General features: G+C 36.1%; 3 protein-coding genes across 4 annotated transcripts in view; 1 reads left to right on the top strand and 2 right to left on the bottom strand.

Moving 5' to 3' along the window:
* Positions 1 to 286: 286 nt before the first annotated feature.
* On the bottom strand, positions 287 to 4,325 carry LOC105441837. The gene is made up of 4 exons (XM_011673353.2): positions 3,843 to 4,325; positions 2,917 to 2,956; positions 2,114 to 2,252; positions 287 to 1,761 (listed from the first exon to the last, which is right to left on the bottom strand). The coding sequence occupies exons 1-4, from the start codon at positions 4,082 to 4,084 to the stop codon at positions 1,622 to 1,624; spliced, it is 561 nt and encodes a 186-aa protein (XP_011671655.2). The 5' UTR covers positions 4,085 to 4,325; the 3' UTR covers positions 287 to 1,621.
* A 593-nt stretch (positions 4,326 to 4,918) lies between these two features.
* Positions 4,919 to 18,788, bottom strand: LOC576064 (ubiquitin-like domain-containing CTD phosphatase 1). Of its 2 annotated transcripts, none has more exons than XM_003724210.3 (7): positions 18,652 to 18,788; positions 9,977 to 10,154; positions 8,852 to 8,967; positions 8,137 to 8,235; positions 7,654 to 7,790; positions 7,075 to 7,188; positions 4,919 to 6,501 (listed from the first exon to the last, which is right to left on the bottom strand). In XM_003724210.3, the coding sequence occupies exons 1-7, from the start codon at positions 18,671 to 18,673 to the stop codon at positions 6,349 to 6,351; spliced, it is 819 nt and encodes a 272-aa protein (XP_003724258.1). In that variant the 5' UTR covers positions 18,674 to 18,788; the 3' UTR covers positions 4,919 to 6,348. The 2 variants fall into 2 exon arrangements, with proteins under 2 accessions (XP_003724258.1, XP_781503.1); XM_776410.4 differs by lacking the exon at positions 18,652 to 18,788 and adding an exon at positions 11,403 to 11,589.
* LOC762621 (exocyst complex component 4) overlaps positions 11,832 to 19,210 on the top strand; it is a 41,891-nt gene continuing 34,512 nt past the window's right edge. The window contains exon 1 of the mRNA XM_030986296.1: positions 11,832 to 12,002. Within this exon, the coding sequence (XP_030842156.1) occupies positions 11,931 to 12,002 (72 nt within the window). The 5' untranslated portion in view covers positions 11,832 to 11,930. The remainder of the gene's footprint in view (positions 12,003 to 19,210) is intronic.

Here is a 19,210-nt window from a genome sequence, read left to right as displayed (position 1 = left end):
TTTTATTTCTTCAATCAAAGTTGGTATAATACTGTACATCAAAACCATATTGTCTGTTGGTTGTCAGAAGGGCATTTACTTGTATCATTCTTCGTAGCATTTAGACAACTACTCTAAAAGAAAGCAGAAAAATCAGAGGACCAAACTGACCAAAGTTTTAATTAAATTTGACTAAATATAAGAAGGTTATGAATTTTCGAAAGTTGTAATCACTATACGTATGGGCACTTCAAATTGGCTGAAGCAGTAATGTCAATGTGATGTAGTGCCGGACTACTTTCCCATCTGTTCCATCATATAAAATGACTACAATTTAAATTTTTCAAAAATTTCATGGCTCAAGAGGGTCTATTCTTTTTAGAGGACCTATAATAATATGCTATCTACAATATATTCTGAGTACTGGTAGAGCCTCAAGGGAGAAGGAACTTTTGAGAAAAATAGAAATTAATGATATTTTTTAGACTGCAAATGGGAGATTTATCCACGTCCTACGTCACAATCCACTTTCTTACTAATTGTCTGATTTATTGCAAACTTTTGCCATTCTGTTTCTGTTATTTTTCTTTCATACATGTATATCTACTTATAACAAGGGTTGGATTGCCTTTTAATACTCTTCTGGCTCTTAGCGAGGTATCTGAATCTTCACACCAACGTGGAATGTTGGTGAACCAAAGAAACAAATATAATTTAGTTTATGACAAGTAGAGAGAAAGTATTTTCCTTCATAACTCTACATTGAGGTTTATTTTATCACACATTTTGCAACAAATATCTAACTTCATCCTGAAACTTAACACTATACCTGATCCTACCATATCCCAATTGCAACCCCAACCCTAGACTACACTTAAATCTTTGATGAAATAAAGCCAGCAGCAAATATGATTAAGAGCCAAAATATTGATGTCCTTTGCCCTGACCATGCCTTGACCATGCCTTGACCCTGCTATAACAATGCTTTGACCATAGTGCAGAATACTGAATCTGCAGGATTCAACATACAGTATAGTTTATCAGCATATTCATCAGTACATTTATGAGAAAGTTGGGACAGGGCACATCAGGAGTTGTGAGAACAAGAATATTACCTCAGTATTGTTACACATAATTTTTCTTCAATTCAGTTCTTAACATTTTGAGACTGAGATCATACTACAGTATGGCTATTCAGGGGGGGGGGGGGGTATTGGTGAAGTTTCACTCTACCAACTCGATGCACTAAGCTAGTAAAGTACAAAATTACCATATATTCTTATTCTATGTACAATTTTCTTTGAACAAGGAAAACACTTATCACACTACATGAATACCGGTGCAATCTTTGAGTAAAATTATTGATTTGAGAAGAAGAAACAGAAAAGAAAAACAAGATCAAATCAGTAATAGAAATATGATATGAGGTAATCATACATATTTGCAACATATAATTCAAATTTTAAATTAGAAGGTCAACCAACAAAATGATGATTATTACATTTCTATAAATGCATGTATATTGTACAGTAACAAATGTGTTCATATATCCAAAGTGCACATCTTATCAGAAGCATTTACAGGACTAAACTTCACTCCAAGGCTACTATGTTAGTCCAATGTGAAAGTCTACATGTTTCTTTCAGTTCTTCACTTCAGCATCAAATGAGTCATCCAAAATATCCTCACATTTCTCACATGAGAGTTTGGAGGATCTCATCTGTTGAACAAGTCCTGGGTTGAATTGGGTAGCCAGGTCCACTTGCAAGAGTTGACAACGTACTGCAAGGTGATCAAATACGGGGATTGCAATTTTGCGTTAACTCTTTACTCACAAGATGCAGAGTAAGTGCATGTGGTATGTTGACATTGATTTTCATAGAATGATGTTGGGGAATACACAGAATACTCTGTACTACTGAGTTGATAAAGAAAAAAAGAAAAGAAAAATAAAACAAATAATAATTTTATTAATTCAATTGCTCACCGTGGATAAAAGTAGAAGAGCCCCCCCCCCCCCACCCCCAAAAAAGAGTTCAATTTCCTGCTTTTCTTGTTTTTCATTAAGCGCAAAGCTCTACATAGAGGTTCAAACATATACAGAAAATAACTCATTGGGGGTAGGTCTACTCACAGATGTCAGCCATGAGTTGCTGTCTGACAGAGTCCAACTCGGCAGAGAGCTTTTCTAAGCCCTGCATTTCTTTCTGGTAATCAAATTCCCCTTCACTGCTCTTCCCGTCTGGCATCCCATAGCTTGTAGCAGGCATGTCCTTTGGAACAAAGAAAACAGAGGAAGCAATTCATAGGAAAGAGTAAGTATAATCAGCCAATTGTCTTTATCATTGGTCCTTACCTCCCAAGTATCATCTAAATTAGTTGCATTACCAAAGAAAAGAGGAAACTGTAGCTTCTGAAACAGGTTTTGTGTAGAATTTGGTTATATATATAAGGTAAACATTTCAATATGTACATTAGTCTTTGGCATTCATGCCTGATGACGCCCCCTATTGATATCTGGTAATTACCAAACCAGTCTCTGGTTTTATACTCCTATAGTGAATTTGAATCAGACATGCATATAGTGCAAACTTGTCAACGCTGATGTTATTGTTTATTGTCTTATTTGAAAAGTATCAAGTTTTATCTTTTTTTTCATAAAGGGGACAATATTTAGGGTCAAGTCTTCAAATGTATAAAGCCTAGCCTATATAATAAGGACTGTTAAATTATTATCTGTTAAATTTTTGTGTTCAAAAGATAATATTTTGACTTTATGAATCCCAAATCTTTCATCATATACAATACCAATTCAATCTACCCATTTCTCCAGATAGACTTAGATCTACATCTAATAATATGTTCCTCATAAAATGAAGAATATGAGAAGTAGATCTAGAATAAAATAATGTATTAAAGAAAATTAAAAATACATGCCTGCAATGTTTTTGATATGGGCTCTCCTGAAAGCATGAACCTGCAAAAGAAAATAAAAAAAATTGTAGTTAAAAAACAAAAACAACAAACAAGTAGGCTTCTACTAGTTCTACCAGACTATAGGCAGCAGCAACACAAAAAGTAATACATAAAATCACACACTCATGGTAAAACTAACACAAATGTTAATGTAGCATATCTTAGTCATTTAGATTAAAGTTTAAACATAATTAAAGTTAGCTGTTATTGTTAAGTTATTGAAGAAATGACGAGTCATACAAATTACAAGACTCTATCTGGGTATGGGGAACATCAATCTGGAATGATAACAAATTTGAATCTTACTCTTAGACCTAAAACGCCCAAGGGGCGCTAGAATCTACTGCAGTTCCGTAAAAAAATTGGGCTAAAATTCCTTTGCTAAGAATGGATATGAAACTGCTAAAAAAAATGGATACGGAACTGCAGTAGCGCCAAACAAGGCTAGGTCTAGATAGCTTTGACCCAGTACAACTAAGCCTGCCCCAACCCAAGTTCTGCCCTGTCTAAAAGTAAAACTTAAAAGTAAGTTCTGCAATTCTTGCCAAGCCCAAGTTTGTTTCGCCTTTCGAGATATGTTCCACCATCTGACTGTAGTCTGTAGACTTTCTGCTTTCACCAAATCCCTGCTTAAACTAGAGCCTCAAACTCAAAAGTCAAAAGATGATAAAAACTTTCTCGAATAATTTTCCGTCTCATCTAGTTGAGTCTATCTAAAGAAGATGTGAAGTTACATTCAATGCAAATAATACACAGTAGTCTAGACCCTATTGCTGACTGGACCCCACCCAAGACCACGGCAGCCTTAGGCTTAGATCTAGCCAAAGCCAACGGCAGCCGAACGGCAGTAAATAAAAGAGGAAAATTTCAGTTTCGGCTAAACTCACTTCTTGCTCTCGTCGTGCTGCTCTGAATTTAAATCTCCACATGACCAAATGGATTCGGGCATTCCGGTTCGTGAAGATGTATTTTCAAACAATTCTCTAATGCCGTTCCCTTTGTCTGTCATATCTTGTGTTGTTGCCTGGGAAATCGATGTCAGAATTCCGTTGTCTACTTTGTTCGCCAACGCCATTATTATCAATTTGTTATGCAAATCTAGGAATGCACACACGTCACACGCGCGCATATATTGAATACGCGCACCACATTCGCAAAGCAAAGAAATCGGAAAGTTTTGTCACGAATACATGAATAAATAAATGAATCGACCAATCAGTTGGTCAATCACATAGATCTATATCCATTAACATTAAAAAAAAAATTCACGTTTCTTTTTTTTTACAAAAATTAATTTTTCTCCATCCTCTCTATTTTTCACCCTCCTCTGGCTTCCCCTCTTTTTTAAAATCTCTCCCGCATCTCTCCCAATCTTTCTCTCTCTCTCTCTCTCTCTCCCATCTCCTCTTTCTACATCTTCTCTATATTTCACTTTCTCTCCCCTTCCACCCCTTTTACTCTGTTTCCTTCTCCTCTGCTACTTTTACACCTCAGCATGTTATACAAAATGAAGAATGGACTGGTCGACATTCCTTTGTATGACTATGTACAACCGAATCCCAGAGAAACCAGGGGGAACAACCAGAAGTTCCTACAACTTCGCCACAAAGCTAGAGCCTACCAGGATTCCTTTCTTGTGTCAACCATCAAGGACTGGAATAACCTCCCAACCTCCATAGTAAACAGCCCATCGTTAACCACTTTTAAGAACAATTTACTTAAACATTCCCAATAATTTGATTTGAGTCAACCCACACACAGCGTGCTCTGTCTACAAATACGTTAGCGTGGATGTGTCTGGAAAGGACATTTTGCTGACCAAATCATACAGATACAGATCTTGAGGGCATCCTATAAAAATATCACCTTACCATATTTAACTAATGATCTCAATACCATTTTATAGGTAAAATTCCTTAGATTAAATTCTTATAAAGACATATCAACGAACCCAGAAACAGAATATTGTACGCAACTGAAAGAGATTTATTATCAAGTATCAGGCTGAAGTCATTTAAAAAAAATTGTTACAATGTCAAATGATATTCATATATTTACACATTTACAATTACTTTCAAACATAAGGTCCAACAATATGCAGTTTGGTCTATTTGGACTTGGTGCATAGTTGCAATACATTCTTTTAATACAAAAACCAATGTTGCTTGATCTCTCAAGCAAAACATGCATGACTAATATTTACGTTCAACTCAGTTGAAAAGCATAAACATATACAAAGAAGAAAGAGCACATCTCATGTTGAAAAGAATATGATTATAAGTGTTTTCCAACATTCAAGGCTAAAGCGGGAATGAAGATATGCTGCTACAGTTAACTCTGCATAACTCCAAGTTGCACAAGTCAATTATTCCTTAAGTCAAATCAATTTTCCGACCAAACTGTGCTAAACATTTATTTACACCAATTATGCAGAAATTTTGCACACGTCTCAACAGATTCAACTTCTGCAGAGTTGACTGTATTTTTGCCATATATAGAGAATTGTTTGGAATTTAAACATTCAGCAATCTTTTTGAGACTTTGTTTATCAAACAGAAATTCAATCTCATCAAGAACCATATGGGACACGTGGAACACGTGGAACAGTTGTAAAAATAAACAAAATATGATATCTTCCCTAAATTGTAGAAACACAAATGATACCTAGGGGGGAAAAAAACCCATCTTGTCCTGCAACATGAACATACATACTGTATGCTACCTCTTAAATCATCACATGGCCATGAGATATATCTGATGAACTTCAGGCAAACATTTGTTTGGAAGACAGCACAGCTAATTTACCCTTTTTAGTTGTACACAAAATAAATACATCACAAATATGTTGTTTTTTGCTTGTGCCAATTCAAGTTTCTAGTACAGCCACAGGCTTCTTTCCACATTATGATTACGGGCATAAAAAATAGGAATAGCAAAGTCCATACTTTGAACAATTACCGTAATTCTAAAATTATCAAGGGGTAGGGGGGGGGGGGGAGCATTTCCCCCTGTGCTGTATACAAATAGAAAATAATTCCACCATCCGAATACAATGCTTTCCCAAAGAGCTAGAGAGGTCACTTTAACATTAATATGAATATTGCAATTTATAAACAAATAGTATTAACAGAAACAAATATAGAATGCTTGAGAGAAAAAAAATATGTATGAACATGGATTATACAGACAAAGAAGAAATTACCTGTGCTGGAGTATCCAGACAAACAAACAATAAATTTGTCTCCTTTTTTGTGCGACGCCAAACAAATAATGATGAAAAAAATGTGTGTATGAATTCAATGTCCATAAACAAGTTCCTGCAACATATCCTCAATTTAATGTCCTTGTTTGAAATAAAATATACAAAAAATAAAAATCCCTTCTTTGAAATGATCATCGTGACGATGGTGGTTTGTATCTCTCCCAGTGCCTGTGATTAAGATGACTAAAATCATCCAGAGGTGCGATATCACGAAGGTACTTGGCCAGTCTCATCAACTCTTTGTCATGGTACCTGTTCTTATAGGCCTCCCGGAAAGGGCGGATCTGGAAATAAGGGTGTATATGCGAGAATAAAATGTCATTACACAAAGGTTCGACATGACAAAGTCATAAAAAAGGAGGAAGAAATGGAAAAATATGAATATTGAGATGAAGGCTGTGCTCAAAATTTCACCATGACTCACGTTCTAATGAAATTTACTAGTTTGGGGGCTTGGGTGGTTATGAACTTGAGTATGTCCCTAGTGGAGTAAAAAGATGAAAAATGTGTTGCTTCTAAAGATGTCATGGGGAAGAAAATTTAAACGTATAATTCAGAAGTATATTTCACATATACTTCCATTACATCTCCACATTTTGGTGCATGAATATGAAAAAATTATATTACTCCTAAGAAATCTTGAAGAAGAAAAAGAATAAAGGCAACGGAGGAAAAAGGGGGGGCCAGACGAAGAAGAGAAGCAGCAATATCAGAAGTAGCAGTAGCAGTAGTAGTATTAGTAGAAGCTAGGAAGAAGTAGCATGTGATGTAGTAATGTGGTTGTTGTTGATGATAACTGATAATTAAAGAGAAAAAAGGACAAGACAACAATCATTACAAATACATTTTGCCCTTACCTTGAGGCCATTTTGTGGATTCATCAAGAAGTTCCTCCGTAGATCGTCAAACATGATGGTGTTCTTGGGGTTGTATTGCTCATATTTGCCCCAGATAACACCCAGAGGTTTAGTCTGAAAATTGAAAAAGATTAACAGTCAACAGATTTTTTAATTTTAAATAGGGAAGCTGGAATTAAACAATTGTTTCTCCATAACCCATTGAATGCTATGCTATACGTACATCAAAATGTATACAACAGAGTAAAGGAGATATATTGAGTGACTAGCAAATGCCAAGATGTTGATTTGACAAGTAATATATATACCCATTAATTAGAAGCTTTCATATTCACTATGAGATCATGAGATTGGTTACCATTTTGTAGAATAAACGAGATAGAAATAGAGAGAGAGGGAGGAAGGAGGTGGGGGGGGGGGAGACGGGGAGAGAGGATACAGAATGAGAAAAAAAAGAAAAGGGATATGAGTAGGGGGAGTAAGGAGGGAGAGAGCGAGAGAGAGAGTTTAACTGTAAAGCCTAAAATCTTTTATAAATAAGAGATATACAAAAATACTCAATAACTGTTGTTTCCATACCTCAATTATACCATATTTCTGAGTGTGTATAGTGATGCAAGCTCTGCTGTCTACCATGAATGCTAATTTGTAGTTTGGATTATCAGCAACTCCAAGTTCTCTCATCTTCACGTCAATCCATTTCATATTGGTGGCAGCTGTACCAAAGTGAAAATGAAGAGGAAGCAATATTTATATTATACAAAAATCTATCAAAAGCTACATTGAACTTTTACAAATCTAACAATAATATTTCCATGTAAGCCTATGTACACTTTTGTTAAGGGCATCAACAATTTCATCGTAATTCTGTGATTGCTGTGCAATTTGACAATTCTTTCAGATATTTTGCGCTGAATTTATAGAAAGCCATTGACAATACATCAAAATATATGACACATATAGCTTTTGATACAAGTAGAGACTATATTTAGCAAGTTTCATTCCAATTTTCTTCTTGCTACCATTACTGTTCATAATCTGTACACTTTTTTTAAAACTTACACCAGATGGCAATATCATAATCCTCATAGGCTGATGTAAGGAATTCATGTAGATTAGGTCTCATCAACTCCAAGGCATTCTCAGCAACAGATCGGTGATCTAAGCAAAGGACAGAAAACAATCATAATCACAAGTAATATATATATCACAGAAGAGAGAGACATTTGTGCAAATGGAAAATCAAACTAAAATGGTTCACAAACCATCTTTATACAGGTGAATGTTTTGACCAGAAATGCCTAGTCCAGAGAAAAAACAAAAAATGTTAATTCATGATGTTATTATATAAAGTAACTACCTAATACTTTTCTTATCCATTTATCAACATCTATCAACATTTTTGGATTTTAGATCAATGTCTTGAATATGCCTGGGCTTACAAATGCCTCTGATTTTTTATTTTCTGTTGAACATCGACATACATCGTTTGAGTTTCTCTCAAGGCATTTGTATTAGGTATGTATTATTCAATAGGTCATGATTGAGAGTTCAGGCTATATCTTTCACTGGCTTTGCTTTATACTGCATCTTTAACTTATACAGTCAAACCTGTCTTAGTGGCCACCTGTATTTGCTCCCTCTAAGAGGAAACATGTATTGAAGAATCTGCTTATAAAGGCCACCTGTCTAGAGTGGTCACCTAATATGTTTCCTTTGGGTGGCCTTAATAGACAAGTATGATGACTATACATAATTTTTATGTAATGCAGCTTACCAAAGAAAGTGTAATCCACATCTAGAACAAGGAGTTTCTTTCCCGGCCTGGACTCATTCACTACTTTGATCTCGTATTCCTTGACCCGCCGCTCCACTTTCTGCAAGTACTCCTCCCTGTTTAGAATCAATTCACAGTTTTACTTATGATTCAATCTTTTAAGATTGAAAAGATGATTAGTGAATCTTTATATTATGACAAAATACTGAATACATCACAAATTTCATGGAGCAGAGAATCAAATGCATAGCACCTGACAATTGAATAATACTGTAAAATTATATTTTTCATAGTCATGAAGTTGTCAGTAGAACATAACACTAATATTGGCAGGCTTCAAATAGATTTTCTGCTATGATTCCCTACTCTCAAAATGACTCTAATTTAAAAATCTTTCTTCATCCCACTTTGCTATTGTAATGCTATTCATGTAGTATATTGAATCTGAATGTTTAATATGCTCCTTGCTGGAAAATCTTGCCCTCGTTTGGGGAAGAAGGAACGGATCTTATTTCTTACTTCCCACTTGCACTAAACATCTAGCATTTATATTTTATATCTCATTTGGAGATTAAGCTTAAAGAGACGGTTGAGTTCTGGGAAGAGGTAAAAAATAATTTGTGAGCGTTATCATTGTTATTATGCAAGAGTGGAAGAACATCAGATTGAACATGTTCCCTGAAAAGCATGGCTCTTCAAATGCCTTCATATTCTAAATATGACATGAAAAATCGTAAAAATCGGGGGGTAGGTTTTTTCGCCATTTGCTCGTGTAGTCCCATATACATCATTCTGTGTACAGTGCTTGTAACTTTGCCAAGATTTGGCCAAATTTCTTATCATTTTGATGAATCCAGAACCTTGCAATACACACGAATACTTATATACTAGATGATCAACCTCTCTGATAGATTCCACACCGTTTCTTTCACAATGCAATCACATGACCAGAACTCAACTTTATCTTTAAGCCTTTATAGTGCTAAAATTGATCCTGCATCCTAAGCCCACTGGTCTTATGTCCACATATCACTCTCCAATGCTATTTTATAGATGGAAAGACAAATAGGATGAGAAACTTTGATTTTAGAAAATTCATCTTTTGAATGTAACTAACTCACTGACCTTCTTTCTGTTGACACTTCTTCATCTTCAATGTCAAAGTCATCCACCACCTCGCCGATGTCAGTTGGCTTGGCATTGGCTGCGATGATCGTCTCCTCTCGAGTCCCCATCATCATGATCTTCGTGTTGGGTTTGATGTTGAGGGCACATAGTTGGACGTCGTCTCCTGGCGGTTTGCCTTCAAATATCAAATTATGTAAGAAAATCCATTAGAACTATAATTATTAGACCTTGAAATATTTACTAATACTACTCTGTAGTCATTGTAATCGACTAGTTGTAACTTTTGAAGGAACCAATTCAATAAAATCTCTGGCGTTCTCTGCTAACTTTGGTCACCCAATTATACACACAGTAGACTAGTACTGTACTAGTTGAAGGGACATACATTTTGTATTTGGTTTGCTCACCCACTCACCACAAAGAACTTTGCGCATTGAGTGCTGTACAGTGAGTTTACGCGCTTCCATTTGCCGATCTGCTCGAGTGGCTTCAAATTTAAGTGAGAGAGGGCCTACTTAACTTAAGCGCAACTTAACTTCAGTGGCAATTTTGATATGTCATATTTTTAAAAGGTGACGCACACATGAAATTGCACACACATAAAATAAAAAAATCAACAAACATTTCAGAAAAAATTTCCAGTTTGGACCTTAAATATGACAAAAATGAGAATTGTTCAAACTTGAAAAATAGTTATGTAAGACTTAAACTTAAGGAAAATAACCTTTTTAGGATGCTGAAAAAATCGTAACAAATAGAGGGTTTACTGCATCATAATTTTGGTATCGGATCAAACAGAAATTCGCAAGCTTTCTCCTTGCACCACTATCTTATAAGTATATTGAGTGAACGGAAGCCAGCGATAGCCAATAAGAAGGGCCCTTGTCGGAGATTGGATGAACGTTATGCGCATGCGCTAAAGAAATGTAGAGGTCTTCTTACCTAAACTTAAGTTTTATGTGGTCACTGTCTAGTCTTTGAATTAGAACTTTGACTCTTGAGGCTGTCTTGACTTTGTATTTGTTTTACGTTTTATTTTATCGAAATCACAATGACACAGTTTTGCGACCATCTTTTAGATTCATTAATTTAGGCCTTATCTCATTCACACTGTACACACACGTTTGCGTGCTAAGTCTATGGAGGTGGATCGAAGCCCCCCACACGCAGACGCAATAAAGCCAGCTGTGTAAAGAAAAAAGAGGCGACCCAGATCACGATAATCATAATGCTGAACAAGCGCCACACTTTTTATTAAACAGTGCTGCGGAGGCCGGAGGCCAGAGCTCGAGTGACAAGGGCAGTTCACGGCCGCCCGCGGGCCTGGCCAGAGGTTCTGCTAGCTGGGCCTGCGCGCTGAGCCAGCGCTGGGTTGCGCGATTGCATAATTTTATAAACAACAATTGATCTATTCTAGGCCTACCTTTAAACTTCAATCCAAGAATTTTCTGCCGTTGTGGTAATACCCCAGTTTTCTCATGAATTGCTTCTTTTAAATATTTCACGGTATCGGTACCAGTAACTTCTGTGAATTCATATTCTTGACCGCTCCACTTAACAATGAGCTTCATGGGCGCTGCCATCTTGGAATATGAATGAGACAAATGTATCAGTTTGTAAATTCTAAATTTAAATAATTTTTAATTAGTATATCTCATATAAGTAATTAACAAATATTTTAAGTCAAAATTAATATTTTTTAAATTTTATTTTGACTATTAAATGACATGATAAGTCTAATATTTTCTTCACTTAAACTGGAATCAGTGTCCCTGCCACTAAATCCTGCATAACGGCCACATCCAGCTGAGCTTATGTACATGTCTGCTGCATTAGTGGAGGGTGTGTACAGTGCTACATGTACATGTACCTCGGCGCTAATTTAGTGCAGGTGAAGTGCAGCGCCAGCCATAAACTACGATTTAGGACGAGATAACATCCGGAGAAAATAATGGAGTCCCAAATTCAGCAACAACCCACCAGCGGAAGGGGCCAAGGGCAAGCAGAAGCCAAGAAAGATGTGGTAAGCATAATTTAAGGAAGGACCAGAAAAGAACAACAAATAAAAACAAAACAAACCAAGGAAAACCGATTTAATTTACAATAAAAATGGAATTTGAATTGAATTGGTTTTGTCTTTTGTTTGTTTAGATCTAGATCTACATTGTTTTGAATGAAAGTTAAATTGTCAACTCAAATGAATGAATGCATGAATGAAATGTAAATTGATGTGAACTGGATGCCAATGGTATAATTGGGACTCTTGGCAGTAGACCCTACTTTTGATTTTAAATAAGAAAGTTGTTGATAATAATCATGATAATATTGTCACATCCAGAAAAACTATTATTGTCATGTGTCGTAGAAAACCAAACATTTCTGTCTTTTATTGGTTAGCCTCTTAATGGGGAGGGTCGCGAAACGGCTCCTCTGACCCTACCCAAATAAGACTTAAGAGGCTAACAAATGAAAGCGACAAAAATCTTCGGTCTAGTGACAAGTGTCGTAGAGGCTTGAGCCAACTTAGACTGAAAATTTCTGTCTCTTTCGTTCGTTAACCTCTGATTTGGATAGGATCGGCTTGTCTTTTTCGTTCGTTAGCCTCTGATTTGGGTAGGGTTGGCTCCTCTAGCCTCTGATTTGGGTAGGTCGGCTCGTCTAAAGAGGAGGAGTCGACCCTACCGAAATCAGAGGCTAAAGAACGAAAGAGACAGAAATTTTCGGTCTAGAGCCAACTCAGTTGGTGCACATATTTGTGTGAATACCGTATTTGCCGGCGTAAAGGCTGCAGTATTTTTGGAAGAGAAAATATCAAAAAGTCGGGGTGCGGCCTATGCGGCGAAAGAGTAAAAATTTTTTTAAAAAGTATATCAAAACCAACACGATTTTGCACATATGGGACTAGATCTACGAACGGTACAATAACTATACATTTCCACACATCTTACCGACAATTTTATCTTGCATTGTTGACATGAAGACGAAAATAAACTTCCAAAAACAACATCTGCCGATAGATCTTGATCTAAGTTCGTGCCAATGCATTGCAAAAGTAAAAGAAGGGCCCGTTTAACGGAGCTGCCGCGAAGCATCTAGCTCGCGAAGTCGCTATTTTGAATCCATTTCAATACTTAAGAGAGAGGTGCAATGTATACATCACAGAAAACTCCATATGCTAGCATCAATGCGGCATGGCCGAGCGGTCTAAGGCGCTGATTTTAGTCACATCAACATTTAAACGCAAGAGATCAAATCCCGACTTCGACAATTTTTTTTTTTTTTTTTTTTTTTTTTTTAAACGTCAAAATCGGGGGTGCGGCCTTATCGCCGGTAAATACGGTAGGCAGGAATTTATTGCTGATGGAATTGGAATGAATATGCATGATTTTTATAGAAAGGAGTTGCAGGTTAAAAAAGGACACATTTTTAGCTGTCTTGCCTGTTAATGTTACCATGGATATTCACAAAATCATGAATAAAATTGAGAAGATAATGGTACTTGGAAAACAGAGGTTACAGAAGTGTGAAGACCAAGAGGAACTTTAGGTACAAGGGCAATCACTTCTAAATTCTTCAAAAGAGCACTTTGTAAGAGTTCGGAGAGGCACATGCAGCGACATTTTTTTTAAAAGATCTCCTCAAGTTAATATTACCTTTTATTACCAAATGATTATGTTCAAAATTAGTAGCTCACAGTATAGTATGAAAGACATTTGAAAAATTATGGAAACATGAATGTTTAAGTTTGCACAATTGAGCAATTGCGTAGAAAAATCATTAAGATGAGAATCTTGAAAAAGTCAAATTTTGTACATCTACTTGTACATGTATGCAGTGCTGAAAGGTGTACTCCCAGGAAGAAATACCGGTATTAAATATTGATTGATATGTCTGAAATTGCCCCTATACTAGGGATGTCACATGTTACACATGTAGTTTTTAAAAACAGGCATGTTTTAGTACGAAGGGGACATACCGGTATTTCTTCCAACCTTTTCTACTAAAGTACACAACAAAATTTGAAACAGTGAAAAGGTGCTTGTTTGATCTTTGAAAAGTGGCACTGTAAATTTTCATTTCATTTAATTTATTTTCATATTTCTCATAAACATACATATATTTCAAATGAAGTACAATTTTTTTTTCTTTTCAATAACACATAATAATAACAAAGATAAGTGGTCAATATGAATTTTTGATTTAACTAAGAGAAATATGCCTGTGAACATAGGCGTGTTTACCCTTGCTGCATTCAACTCTTCTATCATTTCATAGTATTGGTAGGGGTGCCTGTTCGTAAAGCCTACATGTAGAGCTGCTCCAATTCTTAAGAGTTCTAGATCTTTATCAGACTTTAGAGTGGGTTTTTTTTACCTGATTTACCTTGATTTACCTTGATGTTTGGCTTCAAGTATAATTACTTATATGCCCCTCTGCAGCAGGATTAATGTCTGTATGTACTGGGGATTGCACCCACGTCGGAGCTTCGGTCAATGCAATAGCAAGGAAACATTTCTTTAGTACATGTACATATTTAGCTCTCCATGCTTTTTCCAGGTTGGATTTGAATGAGTTTACAGATGGGCTATCAATTACATAAGCTGGAAGCGCATTCCATAAATTGACGACTCGTTGTGAAAACGATCCCATTCGGATAGAAGTGAAGGCTCTAACTTTCGATAGTTTGAAGTTGTGTTATTATTAAAAATAGGGCAAGTACATTGGAAAGAGGAACATATAAGAAGTGAAAATGGGCTCTGATTGGAAATGAATAGGGCACTTTTTGATTACCTACAGAAGAAAAATGGAAGGGGGCGATGAGTCCTGAGGAAAGTCTCCCCAAAACATAGCACTTTCCTTTGAGGAAAATTCATAGTTTCTGTAATGTATTTCTTACATAAAGCTCCAATTAACAGTAACAACAACAAGAACGACAAAAAAGTACAGTTTGCTTCCATGAATGTAAAGAAAAGTCAGAGTTTCTTTATAGCTTAAAGAAGAACAGAAACATATGATACTACATGTATCTATATGTACAAGCACTTGGTATTTGGTTGGGTAATCCCTTTGGCAGCTCACTCAGGAAGCTATACTGGGAAAAGGACATATGTTCCGGTATATACATTGTATATGAATTTACTTTCTTATTTGTAAATAAACATGTTATGAAGTTTGTCATAAGGTAGATCCAGTACAGTCTAAAGTAAAACAGGTGCACATCCTATCCAGCCTGTAAGGATACCTCTAACTGCATGCATGCTATTTTTATTCAGGCAGGAAATTGTTGATTATTATCATCATTTACATCCTAAACTGCAAAATTCTTTAGGTCTAGCCTTTGTCCTTGATATCCCTTGAGCGCATGTTTTACGGAACAATACACTATTTCAGAAAAAACCAAGGTTCTTATTTTAAAGATAATTTGTTTACTCTACTGTCGAATCCACTTGACATCCAGTGCTCAAGGTGCACATGTAAAGAAAAAAAAAAGAAAAAAGAGAGAGATTACATAAAAGTATCTGCATTGTAAATAAAGGATAGTCCATACAAAAATGACAGAACAATTGATTATATGCCGAATTAAACAGAAATGTTACAGATTATTTCAAACACAATATTTTACAAGAACATATTATAGCCTTGTTGTCTCTAGATTTAGAACATGTAAAATATACTGTGATAGAAACATGATCTCGTCATAAAAAATGTTCAAAACCAGTCCAAACAGAATACAAAAACAAAAGATTGATTGCCGATTAATTTTACAACTTTACCTACATAATATATACACTTGAACATTGTGGCATTCCTTGATCTCCTAAAGATGCTTAAATACCTTGTGAGTTAATTCATAATAAAATTAGTATGTTGTCTGGATACATGTACTGTATGTCCTTCAATGTTTTTGCTTTGTCTAGTATACCTTTTGTGGTGCATTTCCCTGCTAATCCAGGGAGTTTACCTACAGTCATTTTGTACCAGTAAAATTAGTAATAATAAGATTTGCAATCATATATCCAGTTATACACTGTGCCTGGTTCAAGTCTTGAACAATGTAACATGATCATGTGAAACCTGCGCAAATGTGTTCGTATCCGACTCTCACTTGGGGGACCCTCGCTGTACTGCTTAGCGAACCACATCCTGCTATGCTTGGCGTACCTCCTGTCAAGCGTAAGGAAAGCCAGGGTGTACCAGGGTGTATGATGATTAGTCATGACTCCATAGTACAGTCTGTGCTTTATAATACAACACTCTTTAATACAGGCAGCTTTAAAGGGGAAGTCCACCCGGATATCTTTCTTTCAACAAAAGCAGAAAAATTAGAGAAAGAATTTAGTGAAAGCTGGAGCAATATCTGATTGCAAAAGAAAGGAAAGTTTTGAATTGTTGAAGTTGTCATCAGTGAAATACAAATTGGCAACACTGACGTATCTTGCAAGCTATTCTCCAATTTGCTTTGTGCAGAATATTTCATCAATTTTTCATTTCGTACAGTGGTTGTACAAAAAGATATTTGTCATAATATAGGCCTTTTTGTAGGGTGAATGAATGATAGAATATTTCTTAAAGGGATCCGGTAACTTTGTCTCAGATTCTGAAACAAAATCCTGGATTTAGCTCATGATACAATGATAATTATAAACCTTTAGGTCAGTCAGGAACCCCATGACTTTTACAAGCCGATCGCCTGTCTGATTATCAAGATATTTATGATTGGAATTACAAATTTTGAAAACCGTTCGCCTGACGGTTTTCATAACACTAGGCCTACAGTCTATTGGGGAAAATGAGTATGGTAAAACCGGTCACTCAAGGATTTTTTACTTTTTTGAGGCACTTCTTGATCATTTTGAAGCGCAGTTTTTTTAGGGCTTCAATATTACACCATATCACAGACACTGATAACACGTAGGGCCGTGTATCTCAGATTTAACGTTGTTAAACGATCCCTTTAAATTAAGGCAATAGAGAAATATTAACCATGCAGTCAATGAACATACATGTAGTAATGATATACATGATTTAACTTTAACTTTGCTCCAGTTTCTCCCTTTCTCTTTGGAATGTACTTCTTCATGTATATAGTATACTGTAGTAAAGTAATACATGTAATGGCTTTTTAAAACACCAAATCACATTTTAGAAAAGACATTTTTACATGGCGAATGCACTGTAAATGTACACGTTGGTACAAATCAGGTGTCTCCGTTGTGTGGGCATACTGCTATATTATGGACCTATCCAGCACACACTCTCTGTGTTTAACTCACAGTAAACACCACTGTATTGTCTGTTAGTCAATATAACTCAGACAGTGTTTGTATACTTCCTGTGTATCAAGTCGGTTTTTGTTTTACAATATTTGTTTTTTTCAAAGCGTTTATTTGTTTAGTATCACAGAATAATTTCTCATTACGTATCTTCATACTTTGTTTGTGGTTTAATGATTGATAATTTAAAAAAGAGAACATTTCCTTTTTAAACAAAGGTAGTAAATTCTAAAAACAGTTTAATCTTTAAATATATTATTTCCAGTTCCCTCTCTATAAATTCAACTCAACTCCGATCATTATACCAGTCTGCATGCCAGTCTGTCTTCACAAGTTCACAACACCTTTTGGGGCTATCTTGCACACTGTGAGACATGCAATGCTGCCATCTAGTGGTTCTATTTGGAAACTTTGCTAGAACTATCAGGGGCCCTTCTTGAAGTTCTTGTGGTAGGTCCATGCTAGAACTATGTCAGGAGTCTACTCTAAATGTCAATTTTTACTCCTAATATGGACATTCCAGATAAATCAACTATTCAATGTACATTATTTGCATGTTAAGTTGCAGCTTTCTACAAATATCAATATTCCTATCCCCATCTAGGATCTTACATAAATGTCTTTGACAGAATATTTGGACCAGAGTGTGATATATGATTGATGATTATCTGCTATGAATAGCTTTTATCCCGAATACACATCTAAAACAATGTAGTAAATCGGCCAGATATAGTCATTTTTTTTTCTTCTTCAAACTGTTGTTTTACATGTCACATTTTGCTTTTAAAACTACCATTAGTACCCTGACAGTGCTTTCTTTCCATCATGCATACTACTATGATAATACAATGCTGCCACCTATAGTGCTGGGACCGTGCAATGCCAAAATATAATGCATTTAATTCTAGTACACAATTGAAATTCACTGTACAGTACAAACATTACATAGGAATATGACTTGCACTCAACCAGGAATCCTAGAAGTTAGTGGGAAAAGAACCGATTTCCACATACAAACTTGGAAATGATGTAGATTTAGCTTGGCTTTTAATATTTTAGAGCATTGCTCATTAACAACAAGTTATTTTCAAAATCGTGTTTCAGTTGAAAATGATATTTTTGCAAAAATCCAAAGTGCCTTTTACATACATTATAAGTTTAGCAAGTTGTATATCATCAGAAGATCAAGTAGACAGATTGGATTGACTAACACATCACATGACACCTGATGAAGGTAACAACAGAGCTGGAACACTCAAGTTTGGTAGCAATCTGAAGTATGACGACAGTTAGTTCCCTGACTGGCTCTTTCGTTTCTGTGTCATACTTAGCCACAACATAGCACTCCAAAGGGAAGTGAAAAACAACAGGGGAGAAAGTTTGAATACTGTTACTCACTCAACAACGGCACGGAGGCCATCCCTTTCCCCCGTCTCTTTGCTTGTCACCCATGGTGAGAAAGTGTGTCGTTCTCCAATTCTGCTGCTGGTAGAGACGACCGAGCGAGTAAGTGATTCCTTGAAGTTAACAGAAGAACTCTGAGAGCCAAGGAGCTGTGTCTGTGCAAGCTTGCATCATGGAGTGTGTCCGCAAGGATGGGACTCTTTAGTGACATCGACCGTGTCAAGCACGACCGCAGAGCATGGACATGAGATCCAGGAAATTAAACTTGGCAATCAACAGACAAAATCTACTGATCAAGCTGAACACCAACCAACCAACCTGGCTTGCTACAGTTACAGTGTATACAGCGCTCGAAAACTTTTGTTTCCTGCACTGCGGATTTCCTCTTAAAGGATACACTACATTTTCCTGTCCTGAACCATTAAAGTTATAGGAAAAGTATTTTGGAGTGGGTGGGGGTGAAGGCTCATGAAGTTTGACTGCGCCATTCTAATCAGTGTTTTTATGTGATCCAGCAGTTGGCAACTTCCTGGCGCTGATCTTTATCTCGTTG

This window comes from Strongylocentrotus purpuratus, unplaced genomic scaffold (genome assembly GCF_000002235.5).
Source record: "Strongylocentrotus purpuratus isolate Spur 01 unplaced genomic scaffold, Spur_5.0 spur5_scaffold_15, whole genome shotgun sequence".
Lineage (NCBI taxonomy): Eukaryota > Metazoa > Echinodermata > Echinoidea > Camarodonta > Strongylocentrotidae > Strongylocentrotus > Strongylocentrotus purpuratus.
The sequence above is the reverse complement of the archived record's forward strand: the minus strand, read 5'-3'. Positions and strand labels throughout refer to the sequence as shown.